Source organism: Enoplosus armatus, chromosome 6, assembly GCF_043641665.1.
Source record: "Enoplosus armatus isolate fEnoArm2 chromosome 6, fEnoArm2.hap1, whole genome shotgun sequence".
Classification (NCBI taxonomy): Eukaryota; Metazoa; Chordata; class Actinopteri; order Centrarchiformes; family Enoplosidae; genus Enoplosus; species Enoplosus armatus.
This window is the reverse complement of record NC_092185.1, coordinates 7,320,860-7,340,052: the sequence shown is the minus strand read 5'-3', so window position 1 is coordinate 7,340,052 and position 19,193 is coordinate 7,320,860. Positions and strand designations below refer to the sequence as shown.

General features: G+C 42.6%; 1 protein-coding gene across 1 annotated transcript in view; it reads right to left on the bottom strand.

Moving 5' to 3' along the window:
• Positions 1 to 19,193, bottom strand: part of magi2b (membrane associated guanylate kinase, WW and PDZ domain containing 2b) — a 68,552-nt gene that overhangs the window by 38,141 nt on the left and 11,218 nt on the right. The window contains exon 2 of the mRNA XM_070908179.1: positions 12,519 to 12,635. Within this exon, the coding sequence (XP_070764280.1) occupies positions 12,519 to 12,635 (117 nt within the window). The remainder of the gene's footprint in view (positions 1 to 12,518; positions 12,636 to 19,193) is intronic.

Sequence of the window (19,193 nt, the reverse complement as noted above, 5' to 3'; positions counted from 1 at the left end):
GCTGCACAGGTGCTCAAATTAAAAAATGGCAGCAGACTGTACTGAAACGAGGCAGCGACGCTTCCCCTGAGCCAAAAGCACTGCTGCTGTTGACTATTGATTGGATGTCGTGCTCTCGCTAATACAGGATAAAGTCGGCTGTGAGCCAAAAATGGTCTTTGCATTGCAATCAGCCAGTGTAGCCAAACCTCTCAGAGGTGACACTGCAAGTAGGAGTATGAACACCATAGAGATTTGTGGCTTAAATGACTTAAATCTATAATAGCACAGAAAAGCTTCGGAGCTGCCACTTCAGGGGGTGAAGACATTCTCTGCCTCAAACCATGACGACTGAGCGCTACAGAATATTTTCACATTGGTGGGAGTGTGTGTGAGAGAGAAAAAAAGAGAAAGAGATTACGTAGAAACATAACAAGGAAATTCCATTTGGAGGAAAAGCTAAAATAGCTGATATACTGAAATAACTCAGCTGGGTGTCAGACGATAAGAGGACAAAGGCCTTTGCTAAATAATAGAGTGGCAAGCTGAGAAAAACAGACAGAGACAGCAGCAGAGAAGAAGACAGTGAGAGGAGAAAAAGAATGATTGGTTAACCTTGCTGTGCATCCACGGCAGCCTGCAAGTGAGTTTGAGAACATGCACGTGGATTCATACGCATGTTTGTATAATTAGACAGGAAGTCACCAAGTGGGAGAAGCAGAGCGGGGGAGATTCAGAGCTAAAAATAGACTATCGATGGACTGATTATCATAATAAAGGGTGGGGGAAGATGGTCAAACGATACGGTCTCAGCGTGAGTATGTGTGGGAACGAGAAGAGGTGAGGGTGGGGGGAACCAAGTGTGTGTTTCATATTAATAGATACTTTAAGCTCTAGGCACAGAGCAATAGGTATCATTATGTCCTCTTCGAGGTTTGCGATTTATTGTTGAAAGAATGACTCCTACAGTATTTGTCATCTGTAATGCATGAACAAGTGTACATTAATTGGACTGAGCAACAACCCCAGATGAGAAAAACTGGATACACATGATCCCACCTGAGCTTCCAGCTCTGTGTCTCAATGCACACATATACAGATTGTGTTTGTCTCACAAACCCCTCTTGGTTTCAGCGTATCATCCATCAGAGCCATCAGGCTGCTTTGGGAGTTAGAGGGAATTTGTTACAGAAATAGAGCAGAGGTAACACCAAACCTAACAGTAACTAAAAATATTCTCTAAAAAAGGTGAACAGGTTGACGTTCTTTCACAATAATCCCCAGGTGGACTGGATGAGGCGGATTCAAACACACAGGTACAGATTTGATAGCACAACTGTCCCCTGGGCTTAATGTATGTCCAACCTAACCTAAAATTGCTGCATATGGTGTAAAGAGACATTTATTTTTTGAATGCCATGTCTTTTCATCTGAATTGAGACAAGTTGCAGTTTGTCTAACCTCTTTAACCACACTGGATGCTTTGGTAGGTCCATCACTATATGTGCATGTTGTGCAGCTGAGCACAAACCTTTCCTAAATTCCAGTAGAGATCCCAAGGGCTCTAATTATTTAACATATTTCACACTAAAATCTAGAGAAAAGTGTATGACATGATGTGCAAGATATTAAAATTTTCCAATTCAATCTAATTGTGCTGCTATAAAAAATGTTATCTAATTTTGAAGCTACCCAGTGGGGAATATGATGGGAACATTGGGTTTCAAGACACAACCCTGCAACCGTACAAACAAAAAAACAGAGACAGAATACACTGTCCTCAAAACCCTGAACTTGTTTACCCAGAATCCTTTTCAGCACAGAGCAAGCAGAGCACCACAGCAGCAAGAGAGCAGAGAGGAATGTGAGGATTGTCTCTGTTTGTTTCTCGCACTACACACACACACACACACACACTGCTGCTTTCTTATTCATTTACTGTATTAGTCTCGCATCTTTCTATCTATCGATCTTATTGTCTTGTCTTTTCAAATTGCCCTCCTCCACTATTCTCTCTTTCTCTCATTCCTCTCGTTTCCAATTTACCTCATTGCTCTTCCATCCATTTGTTCCTCTGTTGGTTCTCTCTGTCCTCATTACTCCCTCTCTGTCTTTTTTAATCCGCTCCCTCTTCCCCTCGTTATCCTCCTCTCTTCTTTTGTCTCTCCTTCAAGCTCCGTCTCTTTAGTCTCACGTCTCATTCACTCTCACTGTTCACCCCACCTCCTCCTTTTCCTTCTTCCCGGTTAGCAGATGTGAAATGTGACAGCAGGTCTGTAGGAGAGGTATGATCGAGCACACACACAGGCATCCTTATTTACACTACAAAGCCCAGGCTACAGATATGGCGACGCAACACGGCAACACTTTGACAGGAGCGTCTGCTACCACGACAACACGTCAGTGCCTGGCAACGCAGCCTTGCCATGGTAACAAGCCGCAACATCTACATTAGCTGTACAAAAATAATATTTATGTCAGATATGACACTTGGCCGTTTTGCATACACAGACGTTTTACTAGTTACATTCTCAGAGGTCCTCAGCTTGAGCTCTTTTGCTCTGCAGAGCTGCAGGTCTGTGTTTCCTTGCACTTCATCAATCAATTACTGTCACAGCTTGGCCACTGAGAGTCACACCTGGTTACCTCAGAGTAAATCGGCTGGTGTTTAAGCCAACAGGGTTGACTCCGGTGGGGGCTGCAGACTGGGAGGACTGGGGGACTTGGTTGTCACCTCTCTAGTGTAAATCACTCTTGGGGCTGGAGGACTGGCCCACAGATTCAGTCTGGTAGTAGTCAGCAGAGACATAGTGTGTGGGATGGATGTGAGACTGGGATACACCAAGTAACACACACTGTCTGCCAGTGTACCTATAATCACAGTAAAAAAAAAGCTTTAAAAGGCTGATTGAGCAGATATGAAGGCCTACTACAAACAACATCTGGTCATCTAGTTTATATGAAGCCAGTTCTTTTAAAGAGGACCTATTGTGCTTTTCCTTATTTTCTGTCATATATATAATGTTATAATGTCATTTTAAATATTATTAAATATTGCCAAAGTTGCCAAATAATGGGGTAAAGGTATGTAAAGTAATCCCTGTGAGCCAAAAGCTCAGTCTTCAGACAGCTCTGAACGCTCTGTTTCCGTCTCGGTTTCTACTTTCGTTTCTGTCTGACGTCAGACAGGACACAGATTACCTCATATAATCATCTGCTCAGGGCACAGCAGTGACAGCACGCCCACGAAGAAGAAGAAGAAAAAAAAAGCACACCCAAGTAGTAGAGGGATGCCTCGTCCACCCGCTCAGTCTGTCTGAGTTATTCGGCTTCTCTGCTCAGGACTGCTCTTTACTACTACTCAGGTTGTTCAGTATGTCTCACAGAAAGTGCTTTTTCTGCTTTGAGGTAGTTTCTTGATGGACAGATGGCTTTACTTGTTGCTAAAGTAATAATTAACCACTGCCGTAGCTGCCGTTTGCTAGTTAGCTATGCATCTAGCGGTCCTCTCAGCCATAGATATATATCTATATATGCTTTTTGTTAGCTGAATCTTAGAGCCCAGGCCTGAAAACCTCCTCCTCCCGGCGGTCCAAAGCTTCTGTGCTGGCAGTGTAAACACCAACACTCCCCTGGTGCTCAGAGCTAACTGAGCTAACAGCAGCTACAGTTCGTAGCTCCGTAAATCACCAGGAGTTGATGCAGAGCAGCCGCAGGACATCAGAGGGAAAACCAGAAAACAATCTCCATAAAATGATTGAATTTCACCAAAATCAGTGAATAATGTTGTGTGTTTTTGTACAATAATCCGTGAGGACGTTTCCCTGCCCCTCGTGGGCTGCAGGGAGCTGGCCAATCATAAGAAAGTGAGCTTTTAGGGATGGGGGGCTTAAAGAGGCAGGAGCTCTAACGGCTTGTTTCAGACAGAAGGTGACTGAAGGGCTACATGAAGGGCCAGTATAAGATGAATAAGGACTTATTTAAACTGTGAATCATGCAAAGCTACTCTAGTGGCGTCCCAGAATAGCTGGAAATGAGCATAATACCCTTTAAAGCCTGTATAACATGTCAGTGCTGTTATGGAAATCTGGAAAGAGCAATGGTCAACTCATCAGTGAAGGAAGTGGTAAGGACCCTTGATGTCTTATGCTGGAAGTATTTATTGAAGCTTGGCCAAGAATGGAGAGATTATCAATGCAGTGGTTACTGCATGATGCCTCCTCAATTCTAAAGTTCAGGTTCCCTGTGGTCTGACTTTAAACCCTCAATGAACATGCTACAAACATCACACGCCCAGAAATGGTCAAACTCTGTGCATTAACAGGCTCAGATTTAGTCTGAACAAGCATTAGTCCTTCAAACAAGGAAAGATTTTTACCCGTAATAGTTTATGTTATGTTTATATATGTCTGTACACTCCGACCTGAAGACATATATGACCTCTGTCAGCATAACAGCACTTCTTCGGCTATCTTCTGGTGTTGCTACAGCAACACGGCTCCCCTTATCTGAATGGCTCGTGTCTCTCCCAAACACCACAGACGGCTGCTGTTGTTGCTCTCAAGTGAGGCAGACAGTGGCTCCTCCACTGAGATCTACCACTAACCTAATGCTGACCTCAAAGTTCAGTTCCTACCCTAGTGACCCCTAATTCTGACCCCTAGAGTGCACAAAGTGGACAACTCCATTAAAAGTCCAATAATCATACTCATAGCTCATACTAGTTTTAATATTAATTGTTTTATTTGTTATAGGGATAATTAGGGGAAATACATTTATTTGTTTTCTTGCAGAGAGATAAATGAGAAGATTGATACCACTCTCATGTCTGGTACAACCAAAGTGAAAAAAAGGACATGTTGTGGTGTTACAGGGGGTTATGTGCAAGATTATTTCTTAGGAGCAGTTGCCAGGCAACCAGCGGAGACATAAATGAGAAATAGCCCACCACAAAACCCCCGTAAAACCAAAAATTGTTGTTTTTAAATTTAGTATTTTTTACAAATCAAACAAATGAGACACATTTTGGTAGGTGGATTTTGTTACCACTGGACAGAGGAAGGCTAACTGTTTTCCTTTATGCTAAGCTAAGTTAACTGGTGCCTGCTTCATATTTACGATACTGATGAGAGGTATCAATCTCTGCAAACTGCAAGGTTAAAAGAATGGTGTAGCATTACGTGTGCCAGGGTGGGTATCAAACTTCAATACATTATCAGTATAGAATAAATCGTGTCTGTTGTGTGCGTTTCCCACACATAGGCTCTACATGGGCGGCCAGCCAAGACCCACCCAGGTAGATAAAATCCTATAAACAAATTTTTCAATCAAGACAAGCAACTGTCATTTCATAATGACGGACCTTCTGTAAAAACCTTGACTACTTGCATACGTGGAACAGAAATTCTAGAGCGCGAGTTTTACCTGGAACGTTATGGCAGTGCACCAGTTGTTGTCTATCAGCTGTAGTATGCTACTCAGCTTAGCCCGGTTAGCCAGGTTAGTCAAACTCATGAAGTGTTGCTGGCTCCGAATGACAAACACAAATTAGAGACCAGAACTGGAGGATCCTCCCATTACATTTAGATCCAATGTATGTAGCATTACGGTTTCCTGGTTAGTTACAGCGAAAATGGACAACGATTAGTGTCAAACTGAGGTCTGGTATGTCTGTGGAAACACTTCAAACATGTAATTTACAACGGCATCACCCGAATGTGTCGCTTAGTGGAACAAGACAAAACCAGACTGGAAGGCGAGTCCTTCTCCCCACAATGTTCAGGCAGTCTCTCACTGCAGATTTGGACCGTGCCAAAGTAGTAACTAATGCTACTGGAGTCTTTATTGCTGCAGATATGCAACCGTATTTGGTCATAGAGAATACAGGATTTAAGCATATGGTCAGTGCTTGCTACAATGTGCCTTCACGTGTGCATGTTAGTCAATCCATTGTGCCTGCCCTGTATAAACAAGCTGCAGTTCAGGGATGATCAGCAGGTCAAAGTGTTACTATGGAGCATTACTGACATTTGTGTTATTTATTCGTTCCTACTGACAATACGCCAGAGTGCATTAACCGTTATAGTAAGAATTATGGCCAATGAGCCACTGTTGAATATTTACGGCTTTCAAAATAAATGACAAAAACATTATTTTCTGCATGTTTTTTTTCCCTGCTGTACCGAAAATGTACCGAAACGTGACCCCAAAACTGAGGTACATGGGGAACTGTGAATCACAAGTGAATTCTCAACCTGTGGGAAACGGTGTTTAGTTGGCTGACAGAAAATTAATCAACAACCGTTTTGACAATTGTTTACAATCATTTCAGTCATTTATCAACCAGCTTTCAAATGTGATCATCTGGTGCTTTTATCTGTAACTGGGAAATTGTGAGGGGCATTTTCTACTGTTTACACATGAAACGATTAAGACAAAATATGAGAATAAAAACTGACAGAAGTGATTTACGAGGAAAGGTCACATTCAGTCAAGTAAAACTCCTCCATGGAAATGACACATGGTGAGCACAGAGCACATTCAGGTTAGAAACAGCTGCATCAAGTGTGGAGTTTCTTCCATAAAGTGTCTGTCTGTCACATCTACTAGCGGCTGTAAAGACAACTGTGTCGCTCAGTGGATCAGCTTCTGGTGGAGCTGGTGCCTGGTTGACATTGAGAAATTACCCCTGTACTGAGGTGTGTCCTGTAGTGATGGAAATCAGCCCTGATAGGCTGAAAAGCACCTTTATTAGTCTGCAGAGCTGACCAACGCAGGACGACAGTGGGGGTCATGATGATGCACACACACACAGAGCTGTGTGTAGTGTTTGGTATGCAGTGGGTGCAGCTGTATGCGTGTGCATGTGTGTTTGTGTAGAGAGGTAAAGATTGACCAGAGTAAACAGTCGAGCTCTCTGAGGTGTCAGCACTCACTGATCATTACAAGACAAGCTGCTCACTGAGCACCTGGCTCATCACTGCACATTACTCTGATCTTAAAAGTAGCACAGACACGGGGGTGAGGAGGGTGTGAAGGTGGTGAGGTAAAACTAGAGACATGAACACATATATAAAAAGGATTCAGCAGAACCTCGTTTTGTGATTAGCTGCTGAGAGAGAGGATCATACAGAGGAGAGGAAAAAGAGATGAGATGACACCTGTCCAGAGCTTAACACGTAAAGCACTTTGCAAACGTAACCAATTCATTAATCATGTTCAATATTTGCTATTTTCATTTCATAAAATTCATATCATTCCCTCTCAGTTTCTTTCATCTGTGGAACAACATTAATCCGGTGTGCCAATCAAACTGCAGGGAGCACAGAACCACATCAAAGCATGTCAGCCAGCCCTTTAACAAGAGCAAGCCAGCAGGCAAATCAGCCCTTTAAGAGGAGAGAGTCCCAGGGGGATGATGCATTTCTCTCTCTCACACACTTAGAGGCAGGTACACAGACCTTCGACAGAGTAACATTCCCTTTATTTATCAGCTAAGCCTATTAAATCACAACATACAAACAGAATAATCAGTGCAACAGTTACAAAAAAACACATATGTACATGTACATGTGTGTGTACACGTGGATATCTGCCGCAGAAACACACACACACAAGAAATCAATCTTTCCTTTATCATCTCATCCAAATTCACCATTATCATCATGGCAAACATCCTCAAATAACTGTCATCTCTCCTCTTCCTCCCCCATCATCATCATCATCATCATCATCAGTAACAGTACCAAATTATGGTTAAGGCCGACTCACATACATATTAGTAACTATAAATATGATGCAATCAGCAATCTATAAACAGGACTTAACAGTTGATAACTAATACGAATGTTATCCGACTACAAAAACGTCAAAACATGGAACCTACATTCTTGGTTAGATTTCAGAACACATTTTTGGATGCAGAAATCACATATATTTCTTCAACCAGTCAAATTAAGGATCAAACACAGATGGAGGTGGGAGAATTTGGTAGCTCACTGCGGTGACAACTTCCTTTGCTGAGGAAATCATCACAGATGAATGGACTGAATGTTCGTTTGGAGGTGCAGATTTTGTCCCTGTGTATTTATAGTAAGTTTCCATCTGATTGCACATTTCCAGTCGCATAATGAATGACATCAGTGTAACTTTACTACAGCACATTGGCACCCATGTTGTCTTGAGTCTATGTCTTAAGTTTACATCTATAAAGAAGGAAAACAAATATTTTTTTTTTATTGCTAGCAAGCATTTTTCAAATCCCAGTCCACACAGTGTCATCTATGTATTTCTACAAACTAATTTGTAAATGTTTGCACTTCAAAGAATGTTCAGACAAAGCACAACAAAGATAATAAAAAGTATTCATAGAGGGAAACTGCTCATTGAAGTTACTGCATGTACATAAATTGGCCAATCACAGCAGATTCCAATCTCAGATTAAAATCCGCAGAAAACCAGACTTTTGAAGGATGAATCAGACAGGAGACAAGATCCTGAGAACTGAAGTACACCCGACCGACTGTATTACACGCACTTAATACAGTGCTGCACTGAATCATTTTTACTATACACTACATGAATTTTACTGTGTTTCAGTTTTTGTTCCTATCACTTTACTTTTTCCTTTTATATATTTTATATATAATACATTATGCATATACAGTAGATCTACCATTATTTTTGTACTGCAAAGTTGGTTGAAAAATATAAGACTAAGACACATTATGCATCTGTTGATAAAAACTTTTCTATAGGTTGTGATATTGTTGGAAATGAAACAAATGTTGATAGCATTATGGCAGTTTTTGATCATTTGGGGCATGAAATTAGCAGTTTTTCTCAAGCTGTATGATGGTGCAGAGAGCTCTATGAAGCATTTTGCGAAAGAGAATTCTTGTTACATTTGCATAACGAAACTGCATAAATATTGCATTAACTGGACAGTGCATTAACATCACCTGCATACATCAGGCTTAAAAGGTGTCATTTTCCCCAAATGTCCTCACATCATCACGATAGCCATCTTCATTACTGCTATCATTATCAGGGCGTCCGTCAGCCCTATCACTATCCTAAGCATCTTGGTCATATTCCTCATCAACATCTTTATCTGCTCCTCCTCTGTAGTTTCCAGAGGAGGATTCCCCGTCGTAGGTTGCAAAGCTGCGGGGGCAGCATGCGTCCAGAGCAGCGGATGTGAAGTGACAGAAGCTGCATGTATTTATAGGCCATCTGAGTAGAGAAACGTGCCGCTCACTGTTGAAGCTATTTATAGAGCTTTTTACTGATGCCTCTGAGTAGAGTGGAGGGGAGGAGATGGTTCTCTGGGGAATAACTTACGAGGCTCCCTCATATCTCCCTCTACCCCCATTCAGAGCACGTCCGCCCTTCTACTCCCCATGTCTCTGCTCTGCTCATCTCTCCATCTTCTTCCCATCCTCCTGCATCGTCTCGCGCCTTCTCAATTTCCATCCACAGTACGATCTCTTCTTTCCTCCCCATCTCTCCCCTGCTGATCTCCTCCTCTTTACTGCCTCTCTTCCTGCCCCCCACCCCCCATCTTCTCGCAGACCGTCTTTGCTCATGTCCACATCCATCATCTTACCTCCCCTCTCACTCTCTGTTTACTGTACCCCCACCTATTTGCTTCTCCTTTTCCAGATCTTCTCACTTCTTTAGCCCCATTTCACTGTCTTACACTCTCAGCTCCACTCATATCAAAGAGGCACTCACACTGTCCTGTATGCAGAGAGCAGAACCATCGAAAACTCTTCTCTAAATTCCTCAACAGCAGGTGCTCCGGCAGAAGCTCAGACTCATTCTCTGAAGTGGTCAAGTGATCCCTGTAAATGAAGTGAAATGGTGCCGGCAAATTTATAATCTCAAAGGCTTGAGAAGTGAGACTATCAAACAGTGACAATCTTATCTTAAATGTTTCAATGAATTGTAAACTGTGATGCCTATCTGAAGTTTTATTCCCCTCACATCTCTCCCAAATACTCCCCCTCTGCCTTTTTGTTTTCTTCTGCTTGACAATTTTTGCAACTATTGATTCACTCTTGCACAATCTGGTTTATCTCTTGTATTTTCATATCAGTCTGCAATTAGTGTTAGTCCCTATCCTTGTGAAAATGTGTGTGTGTGTGTGTGTGTGTGTGTCCTTAAAGTGGCTTCTAGTGGTTGGCATGTGCACTTGTCGAAGTGTGAATGCATGTGAAAAAGAAACCTGCAAATAAGTAAATATTCAGCAAAAACAAAGACACACGCAGCAGGCAGCCTGGAGGCAACAATACAACATGTGAATAAAGTTATTAATATCAGATGGCATACTATCACATTCAATTCATTATTGGGGGGGGGGCAGCCAACCCTTGAGCCAAGTGATGTAACAAGATGCAGGAGTTGATGTCAACATGTGAGCCCTCTAGCTGTATGAACACACACACTCACACACACACAGACACACCTCCTCCCACGTCCTTCAGTGTGACAGCATGTTGTGATGCAGAGTGGCGTCTGCTTGTCAAGCTGACAGACTCGCACTGACAGCATGGTCAGAGCGCTGCAGACACGGGAGAAAAACACTGATTTTATAACGCTCCAAACCACAACAACAAACAGCCTTCCGGGCACGAGCAGCGCAGCACCATCATCCCTGTTTTTTAGGGGTCTGATGCTGTGTCACTCTGATGGTTGAGCAACGCCTGCCGAATGTACACTATATGAAACATCCTCATATGCAGTACAGATGACCTGCTAACCAAAGGCAAATTAAATCAGGTAGCAAGATTAAGACGAATTTGGGAAATCACTGTAATATCACATGTATTTAAATGTAATTCAAATATTCAGCATATGATTAAAAGCTGTCGTGCAGGAGGTCTATGTGTTGGAATTTCTATAATCTTCATTACACTGTATCAGCTTTGTTAAGTGATAGGCAGTTAATTATGGGGATGGCATTACCGCTCACACATCACACAGAATTACTGTCTTTCCATTCTCATAAAGGGCTGGAAGATGGCTATAATTGAATGTGGTGACAAAACTACGGTTCACACCACCAAAAGGGCCCTGTGCTATCCTTCAGCCTCGACAGGGCTGATGTGTGCGAGGACCTGCAGTGTTGAACCTCAGCCAGTCCCCATCACCTCAGTCGTCACCCTGTCAGTCCGCCTTCGCTGCACTATTACACAGCCAACAGGCTGAGAAAGTCCAAAAAAGGAGAGGGAAGGAGAAGGAGAAGGAGAGTGGGCCGTCTGGAGTTAAAATTGAAAAGGAGAGAAAATTTGATAGAGTGAGGTGGTGACCAAAAGAAATCAAAGAGGCAGAGAAGGAGGGAGAGGCAGGGGGAACATGAGAGAGAGCGAAGAGTGAAAGCAAAGAGATGAAGACGACAGGAGAGAGGGGAGGGAGGGAGGAGAGTAAAAAGAGGGAGAGAGAGGCTCAGGAACTGTGCAGCTGTGGGAGCGTATTAAACAATCACTTCTGTGTCAGCGGCTCAACACACCGGCAGAGGACATCTAGTATAGTAGAAGCGCGCTGCCAACACAAAAACAACAATCACTGACGTCAAACCCTAGCTTTCCTTTCTCATGGTTCTGTACCAGAATCTGTCTGTTCACAAACAGCCAAAAGGCCGGTTGATTCAACCACCTTTGCTTGCAAAACACCCAGACAGCATGACGGAGGATACTGAAACATGTCAGACGAGTACAAAGCCCTTCAACAAACATTAAATCACAGTGCACCGATCCGCATGCTGCATGAATGTGTAGTCTGCAGAGTCAGGCATCAGAGCAGCTTCGGTCTCCAGAGAAGCTGATTCATGAGCTGCTTGGTGTATTGACAGCAGGCGGAGCTGCTGGGGACGACATCCCCTCAATGTCAATAACGGCAATGACATCGTCCCCCAACAGGCAACAGGCACACGCGCTGATAACACGATGTAAGCACAGACATGCACGTCCACATGCAACCCACGGGCATGAAGTGTCTGTGTGGGGATCGGTGTGCCCAGCATGTAAAATTTCTCACAAGAAACATCTTCCTAATGTATCCAAGACAGTGACGTGTTGTTATCTTTGTATATCTGTGTGTGTGTTGTGCATGTCTAGCGTGTGCTGAAGGGGGTAGGGCGTCAAGGCAACGCAAGCCTCGAGACAAGAGGGTGGTTGCCGTGGAAACCTCGGGCTGAGAGCTCAGCAGCCGGACGATTGAGGGAAAAGAAGGAGCGATAGACGGCGAGCGACGGAGAGAAAGAGCGTGTGTGTGATGAAAAAATACAAGGGCAATGTCCCGAGGGCAAGGAGGGAAGGCTAAAACAGAGAAAGAGAACGAAATAGAGTTGGTGGAGGAGGAGAGAGGGGGAAATTATATATAAGAAAGAGACAAAGGCAATGAAAAAGACAACTACAGAAACAAGGTGAGGCAGAGGAGAGGAGAAGATTAAAGAGGAGTGAAAGAAAGATCGAGGGAGTGATGGAGACCAGAAGGAAGGAGCGAGGACGGATAAAGGCAAGGTGATGTGGACTTACAGGGAACTGTGCGGAGGTAGAGGTTGTCTCTGATGATCTGCTGGTGATCGTGGTCCACTGAGCCCTTGGAGAAGCGCAGGTTGAGGTAGTGTCGCAAATCCTTGTCAACCACCCCCCCTGAACACAAACACAGGAAGAGAGAGATTAGAGCTTTCTTTCATTTGATAACATGCACAACACACACGTCTGGCATTTTGTTGGGGTGATCTCCAAAAATCGTATTGGTTTTTGTTTCAAGATATTAAAGATTGGCTCGAGATCAATAATGATGCAAGTGACACTGTATTGGAAACAACTGAAAGCATTTCACTCCATTGGAAGAACAAGCAGCCTGCCCAGTAGGCCAGTCATTACACACTTATGCTGAGAAGCCAAACATTACATATTACTTCGACAAAGAGCTAGAACAAGCTGATGCCGAAAAGTACAGCTTCTCACAACTGTCAGACAGTGAAGAGTAAGATTGAAGATGATTTTTAACAACCTTAAATGTCCTTAAGGAGAAGTAAAGGGGGAAAACTGTAAGTCAAGAGGCGTTAAAGAATGAAACAACCTTTAGTGGTTGAATATGAGGCAAAATGGCTAAATCAGATTGAAAGCTTGCACTGATTTTCACACCACAGCAAAACAGCAGAGGCTACTACACACACACACACAGATCATGGTAATTGTGTAAAGCAGTGATCCCCTTGGGGCTAAATGTGCGGTGTCAGCAGGTTGGGTGACAAAGGCCTACAGAGGACAGATGCTCACACCGCCTCATCGCTATCTTTATTCTCATTAAGTCACTGAACTGAAATACAGTAACATAAATGAACATAAGTGAAGGCAGAAGACTAAGGGCAGGCCAACATGTCTGTGCTGCACACAAACTGCATGATAATGTCCATGAATAGTTCCTCCTCCCTTCATCCCAAACCAAAGAAGCCCAGGAGGATGAGAGGAGGAGAACTTATTCTCCACACAACATTTGGTATGCAAGACTATCACGTCCAACAGCAGGAGGGATAAGGTTACATGCCATGCATTTACAAATGAAAAACATGTCTTCTCACTCATGCATACTCTAGCAACCTCCTGCTAAATTGACTTGACAGCGTTTGGCCTACCGGTTGAGATGAATGCAGCGCCTACCCGTCAAAGAAAACATACAGCGTACTGTCAGAGAGGAAATTCTCTACATGGGCTCACATTGCACAGACTGTGCAGATACCTGTACGTATGTTGCTGACACAGGTGATTGCAATAATGAATAATTTTGGAATGACATCTTATGTAAACTGACACCATTTTAGCAAGGCTGTGAAGCAATGTGAATTGCTTCAGAAACAGCGAGGCGAGAGAGAGAGAGAGAGAGAGAGAGAGAGAGAGAGAGAGAGAGAGAGAGAGAGAGAGAGACAAAGGAAGACAGGATGAAATCTTGATCAACATTATTAGAACTGTCGCAGTTTTCAGATGGGTAAATGTCACATAATACGGCTATGTATTCAGGCATAGGCCATATCTTTGACATGCACAGACACACATATATATACATGCACACCAACACACACACACATATATGTACATAGAGAGATGGAGAGACAGACAGAGTGAAGAGAAAGGCAGTGCAGACAAGGCACCTCAGCAGCAGCTAGCCCAGATGTTGATAAAAGCAGTCCTTTCTCCACAGGTATACATCCACAGACAGCCTGTCCTCCCAGGCGTCCTCTAGCCTTGAAACCAACCACTGCACATCTTCTGCCGCCTCGGTGAAACCTCACTGTCCTCTCTGACCGTCGCTGCTTTCCACCGCTGCTCCAGCACACACACACAGCACCTGGCTGCAGCCAATTTTAATCCCAGAAAAGAAGACGAGGATGAGGGGGAAGGGAGATGCAGAGAGACGCGGAGAGATGGAGTGAGACGACGACCGTCGGGAAAAAAGAGAGGAGAAGGAAATGTGCCAGTGGGAAGCCGGGCTCCAAACAACCTGCCAGCGGATTGGCCAGAGAGCTTCCACAGTCCTGCAGCAGCCCCTATCTGCTGCTGCTGTTACTGCACTGGAGTGTTTATGCATTTGTCTGGTGAGTGTTTGTGTGCCTGCAGACTGAGAGAGACTGAGAGAGAGAGAGACATTGAGTAAGAGTAGGAAATAAATGTTTATGTGTGAAAGCATTTGTAGATGTGTGTCTGTATTTGTGAGTGAGTGTGTGAGTACACCCAGATGCTCCCTGACATTCCTCAAATACTCTGCGTCTCACCCACCAGATGCTCTCCCTGTTTGACCTTGTATTAACGTCACTGGCTAGAGTGAAATACTGTGAAACGCAGCAGCAGCAACAGCATATGTCACACTGAGGTTACACACACTCATACGCACACGGAGGGCTGATGAGCTCACAGCTGCAGACGCCAGTAAAGATGCCTTGAGCGCCGTCTTGGGCAAGGTTTGGTCTAAATACAAGGAATAAACAAACACCAACACAGAAACACACGCTCATGATATGAGTACTCAGCTCAGGGCACAGCTGAGTGTGGAGGAGGATGGGTGTATTTAAAGCAGCTTTATTGGTATAACTCTTCAAACAAGCAAAGCAACATACGCAACATCAGAGTTTAACTTGATGCTGTAATAATCACAATCAACTTGTTTTGTGGCTGCCTGCTTCAACAAAGCAGGAAGAATTCTGGGGAAGACAATTTTATAGATTTCCAAAAATTGTAGCACGCCAAGGGGAAAAAGATGACAGCCACGATCAATCACAAACTCATCAAGGCAGACAGCAATCAGTGAAGCTTCTGCTCAGTGAAGCATCGCATTAGCCCATGCTGGTCACATAGTCTCCTGCCCATCAACTGACAGGTCAGCTGATAAACAAAAACAAAAAAACAACCACTTCAACACGGTGGCCCATTCAAGCTGCCAGGTCCACATTTCTCCCTGCAGCAGCTGCTAAACACAAACTGCTATTAATGGTATAGCTGCTGGCACTCCCTCCACCACGGCAGCCTCCACATTATTAATCAACACACTGTGATGGTACAGTGGGTCTCTACAGGCTTGTCTGTTGAATTTATATGTTCAGTATCTCGTAGTATGTGTCTGCTCTGTTACTGCTGGATGGGTTAACTGTGCTCCCACTGAGTGCTTAGCATGCTGCTTGAATCCAAGTGTGGAGAAAGCAGAGTCTGTACAATACAAACAACTGTGTAACCATTTGGGCAATAAATGGTTCTGACTGCATGTCAGTGAACACCAGGCCACATCTGGCGAGTGTGTCTAACCAGGTATAACTTTCCATTTTGACAAAGACAGCCTGGGAATCAACAAGAAGTCGGTTTTACAGAGAGAGATGTATGGATGGTTGGTGGCATACACAATATAATCTAATGCCTTTGTTGCTTAGCAACAAAAAAGAAGCAGATTTGTTTACACAGCTAACTTACCAAACACACCATAGCTATCCGAGTAAGCAACACTGGTTCTGTGTTTGAAAGTAAATAATTTCATCCTACAGTTATCTACTGTAACTGTGATTTGAGTGTATTTATATGGAAAAAAACAGGAATGTGTACTTTAAATTGCCAACATTGGAGGACTGAAGGACATTGCAGTTTACATGATATGCATCTATGCCACCACAATGCCTCCAAATCAGCAGATTTTTTTAGCATGATGCTGATGGACATATTTGTTCTACGATGCAATGTGCAGCAGAAAAGCAAGACACATATAAAGCCTAACTCACAAAAGCAACTCAGCCATTTCAAATGAGAACACAGCAAAAAACTAACAAATACATTCTTAACAAGCTATTTTTACAGATATGGATTAGAATACGTTGCTTTACATGCTGGCCGAGTTAACCAGCATGTAAAGCAGATATTCTCTAATCGAAACAGAGTTCAGTCTCACCTGACATACACTTATCTCTACTGATCTTTCTATTTTAACACCATACTGACATTTTTTTCCCCCTGCTTTGTGCCTGTTACTTTCATTCCACTAGACAATGGTAAGCATGATGTTTAATTGTAATATTTAGCCATACACAGTTTTTACTCTGCACTGTATTTGGGTTTATATTTCGTCTGGGTCTCGATCATCCACGTTTTGATGAGGCTTGATCTGCAGTTTTTTTTCTTATATTTTTATATTCTTAATATGCTCATAATTGCTAGTTTATCATTTATATTGCTCTCATGTTTTTGACTGTGGATTTTTGTTGTTTGGTGTCATCGATGCATTTCATTGACCTATGAGTTTAACGCCTGGCTGCAAGTTGAAGCTGAAGTTTTTGGCACTGCAATTAATAATTATTTTCATCATCAATTAATCTGACAATTATTTTCTTGATTCATTGATTAGTCCTGCAGCATATAAAATGTCAGAAAATAGTGAAAATGTGCATCACAACGACCCAGAGTCCAAGGTGGTATCCTCAGATGTCGTATTTTTTACAACCAAAAGTCCAACATTCAGTTTACTAAAAAATAACCAAAACAATAACTTGATTATCAAAAAAGTTGGCAATTTGGCAACTGACTAAATGCTTAATTGACCAATCGTTTCCAATCGAAGTTTTTAGCTTCACTGTAATGGGAACAACCAGCTCAACACTGGCCTATAGAAAAAAGAAAATGTCTAAGGTCAGATATCACTGAAAAGTCACTATCAGGAAAAATGGTTTGATTTAGACTAGTTACATGCTGCGCATATTCCTGAGCACTACTGAATGCGTTGCATTGTTTGTATGTACACCAACACGAGGCTTGGGGGAGGAGCAGATAGATATAGAAACTAACAGGAGCCATTTTGTTTGATTTGGGAAGGCATAATTAAGTCTGACATGCCCACTCTCCCAGGAGGCTGAGAGAGGAGGGAAGCAAAGTCGTGCCACATTGATTGTCTGAGTTTCTCTCCTCACAAAGTTTAACTGCTCAACTCTTAAGCACAAACAACCCTGCAGTCATGCTTCAGGAAGACATGTTGGCATGCAAACTCAGACTGTTACTGTACATGCACGCACGAACACAAGGCAACATGTTGACCTGCAATTAAAACCTTGTAATCAGAAGCACACAAGAGAAACAGTGAGATGTAAACATGGTGCAGCATCATGTTGAAGTTGGCTAGACACTCAATACTTTACTTCATGCACAACTTGCCAGCACACAATCCCTGTGTATCTTGCTTGATACACACATAAACACTCATCCTTTTCCCCTAACGAAAGCATAGATTCACCTAACACGCACCACAAACAAACACCTGATCGAATCCAAGAGACAAAGACACACACGCTACCATATTCAGTAAACTGAGGGTCTGTCTGGCCGGTTAAAGGCTGAGAACTGATCTGATGGTCGGGGGCGTCTGGGGAGAGCTGAGGTGAAGTGGTGCTGTACCCGAGTGGCTATCACAGAGAACAAAACTCGGAGAGAGACTTGTGTGATCAATAGCTTGCCCGAACTCCCACAAGGAGGTCACACAGCCTACAGAGGAGCACAAAACTGCAGGGTGGGAGTCAGCATATATACAGCTGCACCTCTGGAACACAAGTTAACTCTCTGGACAACACAGGAGCATCTACACTAACTCACAATTATCTTGCACTGCTATCATATACCTCCAACTCAATCCACGTTTTCTATTCCTATTCCTTCTGTTTTTTTGCTTATGACCTGAGGGAAAAATGTGGAGTGAAACTACAACTGAATGGACCTTTTTCAGAGTTGACAATTTGCCTTTGCCAAAGACAGGTGTAACTGATAACATTACTAATTGCTGCACTGCATTGCAAGAACAGCTGGAGCCATCATCAATGTTATTAGTTGCACCTGTGATTTTCCTGCTATGATGCTATGACAAGTCAAAATGTCTGCTGTGAAAAATCTGATGATAATGATAAAGAAACAAGAGTGGCCTGACATTAGAAAGGCTATCGAGATTTATTTAAGCAAAACATGTAACCTAAAGTGCAAGAAGGACATGGAGGAAAAGAAAAACTGATGATGTTCATTAATCAAGCACATCACTCAAATCCAAAAAGTTTTTGTTCTTGACTTGATTGTCAGTGTAGCAGGAGAGCCTTTTGTGTCTTATGTTGTAGCAACACAGTCTAATACAAGAAAGCCTTGACTGATGGTCCAGTGTTAATTATTTGTTTGTGTTTGTGTCTGTTCCGTATACTTCACTAAACTAGCATGAGAGCTAACGTTAGCTTAAACAGAAAAGTAACCGTTTTATTAACGTAACTTAGGTTAATAGCAAACTTAAACAAGCTAACTTAGCCTATAACAATAAACTCAAAACATAAACGAATTAAACGTACCTTGTTGCCACTGTAAACTGGGGCTAAACTCAAACTAAACTCTCCCATATTACCTAAGCTAATGACTGCAAATCTCTGTGAGCTCCGACTTTTACTGTATCTTAACGTTACCTTTCGTACCGTTAATATCCGTCTAACTTTCAAAATAAGGGAATAACAAAATAAAAGCCATAAAACAAAATAAACTTAAGATCACAAACTTTACACTTACATGGCATGAAACCAATCATGTATGTGGTTCATTTACAAGTATTATTTAATACAATTCTACTTGGCTCCTACTTTAAAAATAATTAAATAATAATAATAATAATAATAATAATAATAATAATAATATAATAATAATCCTGTAATCTGG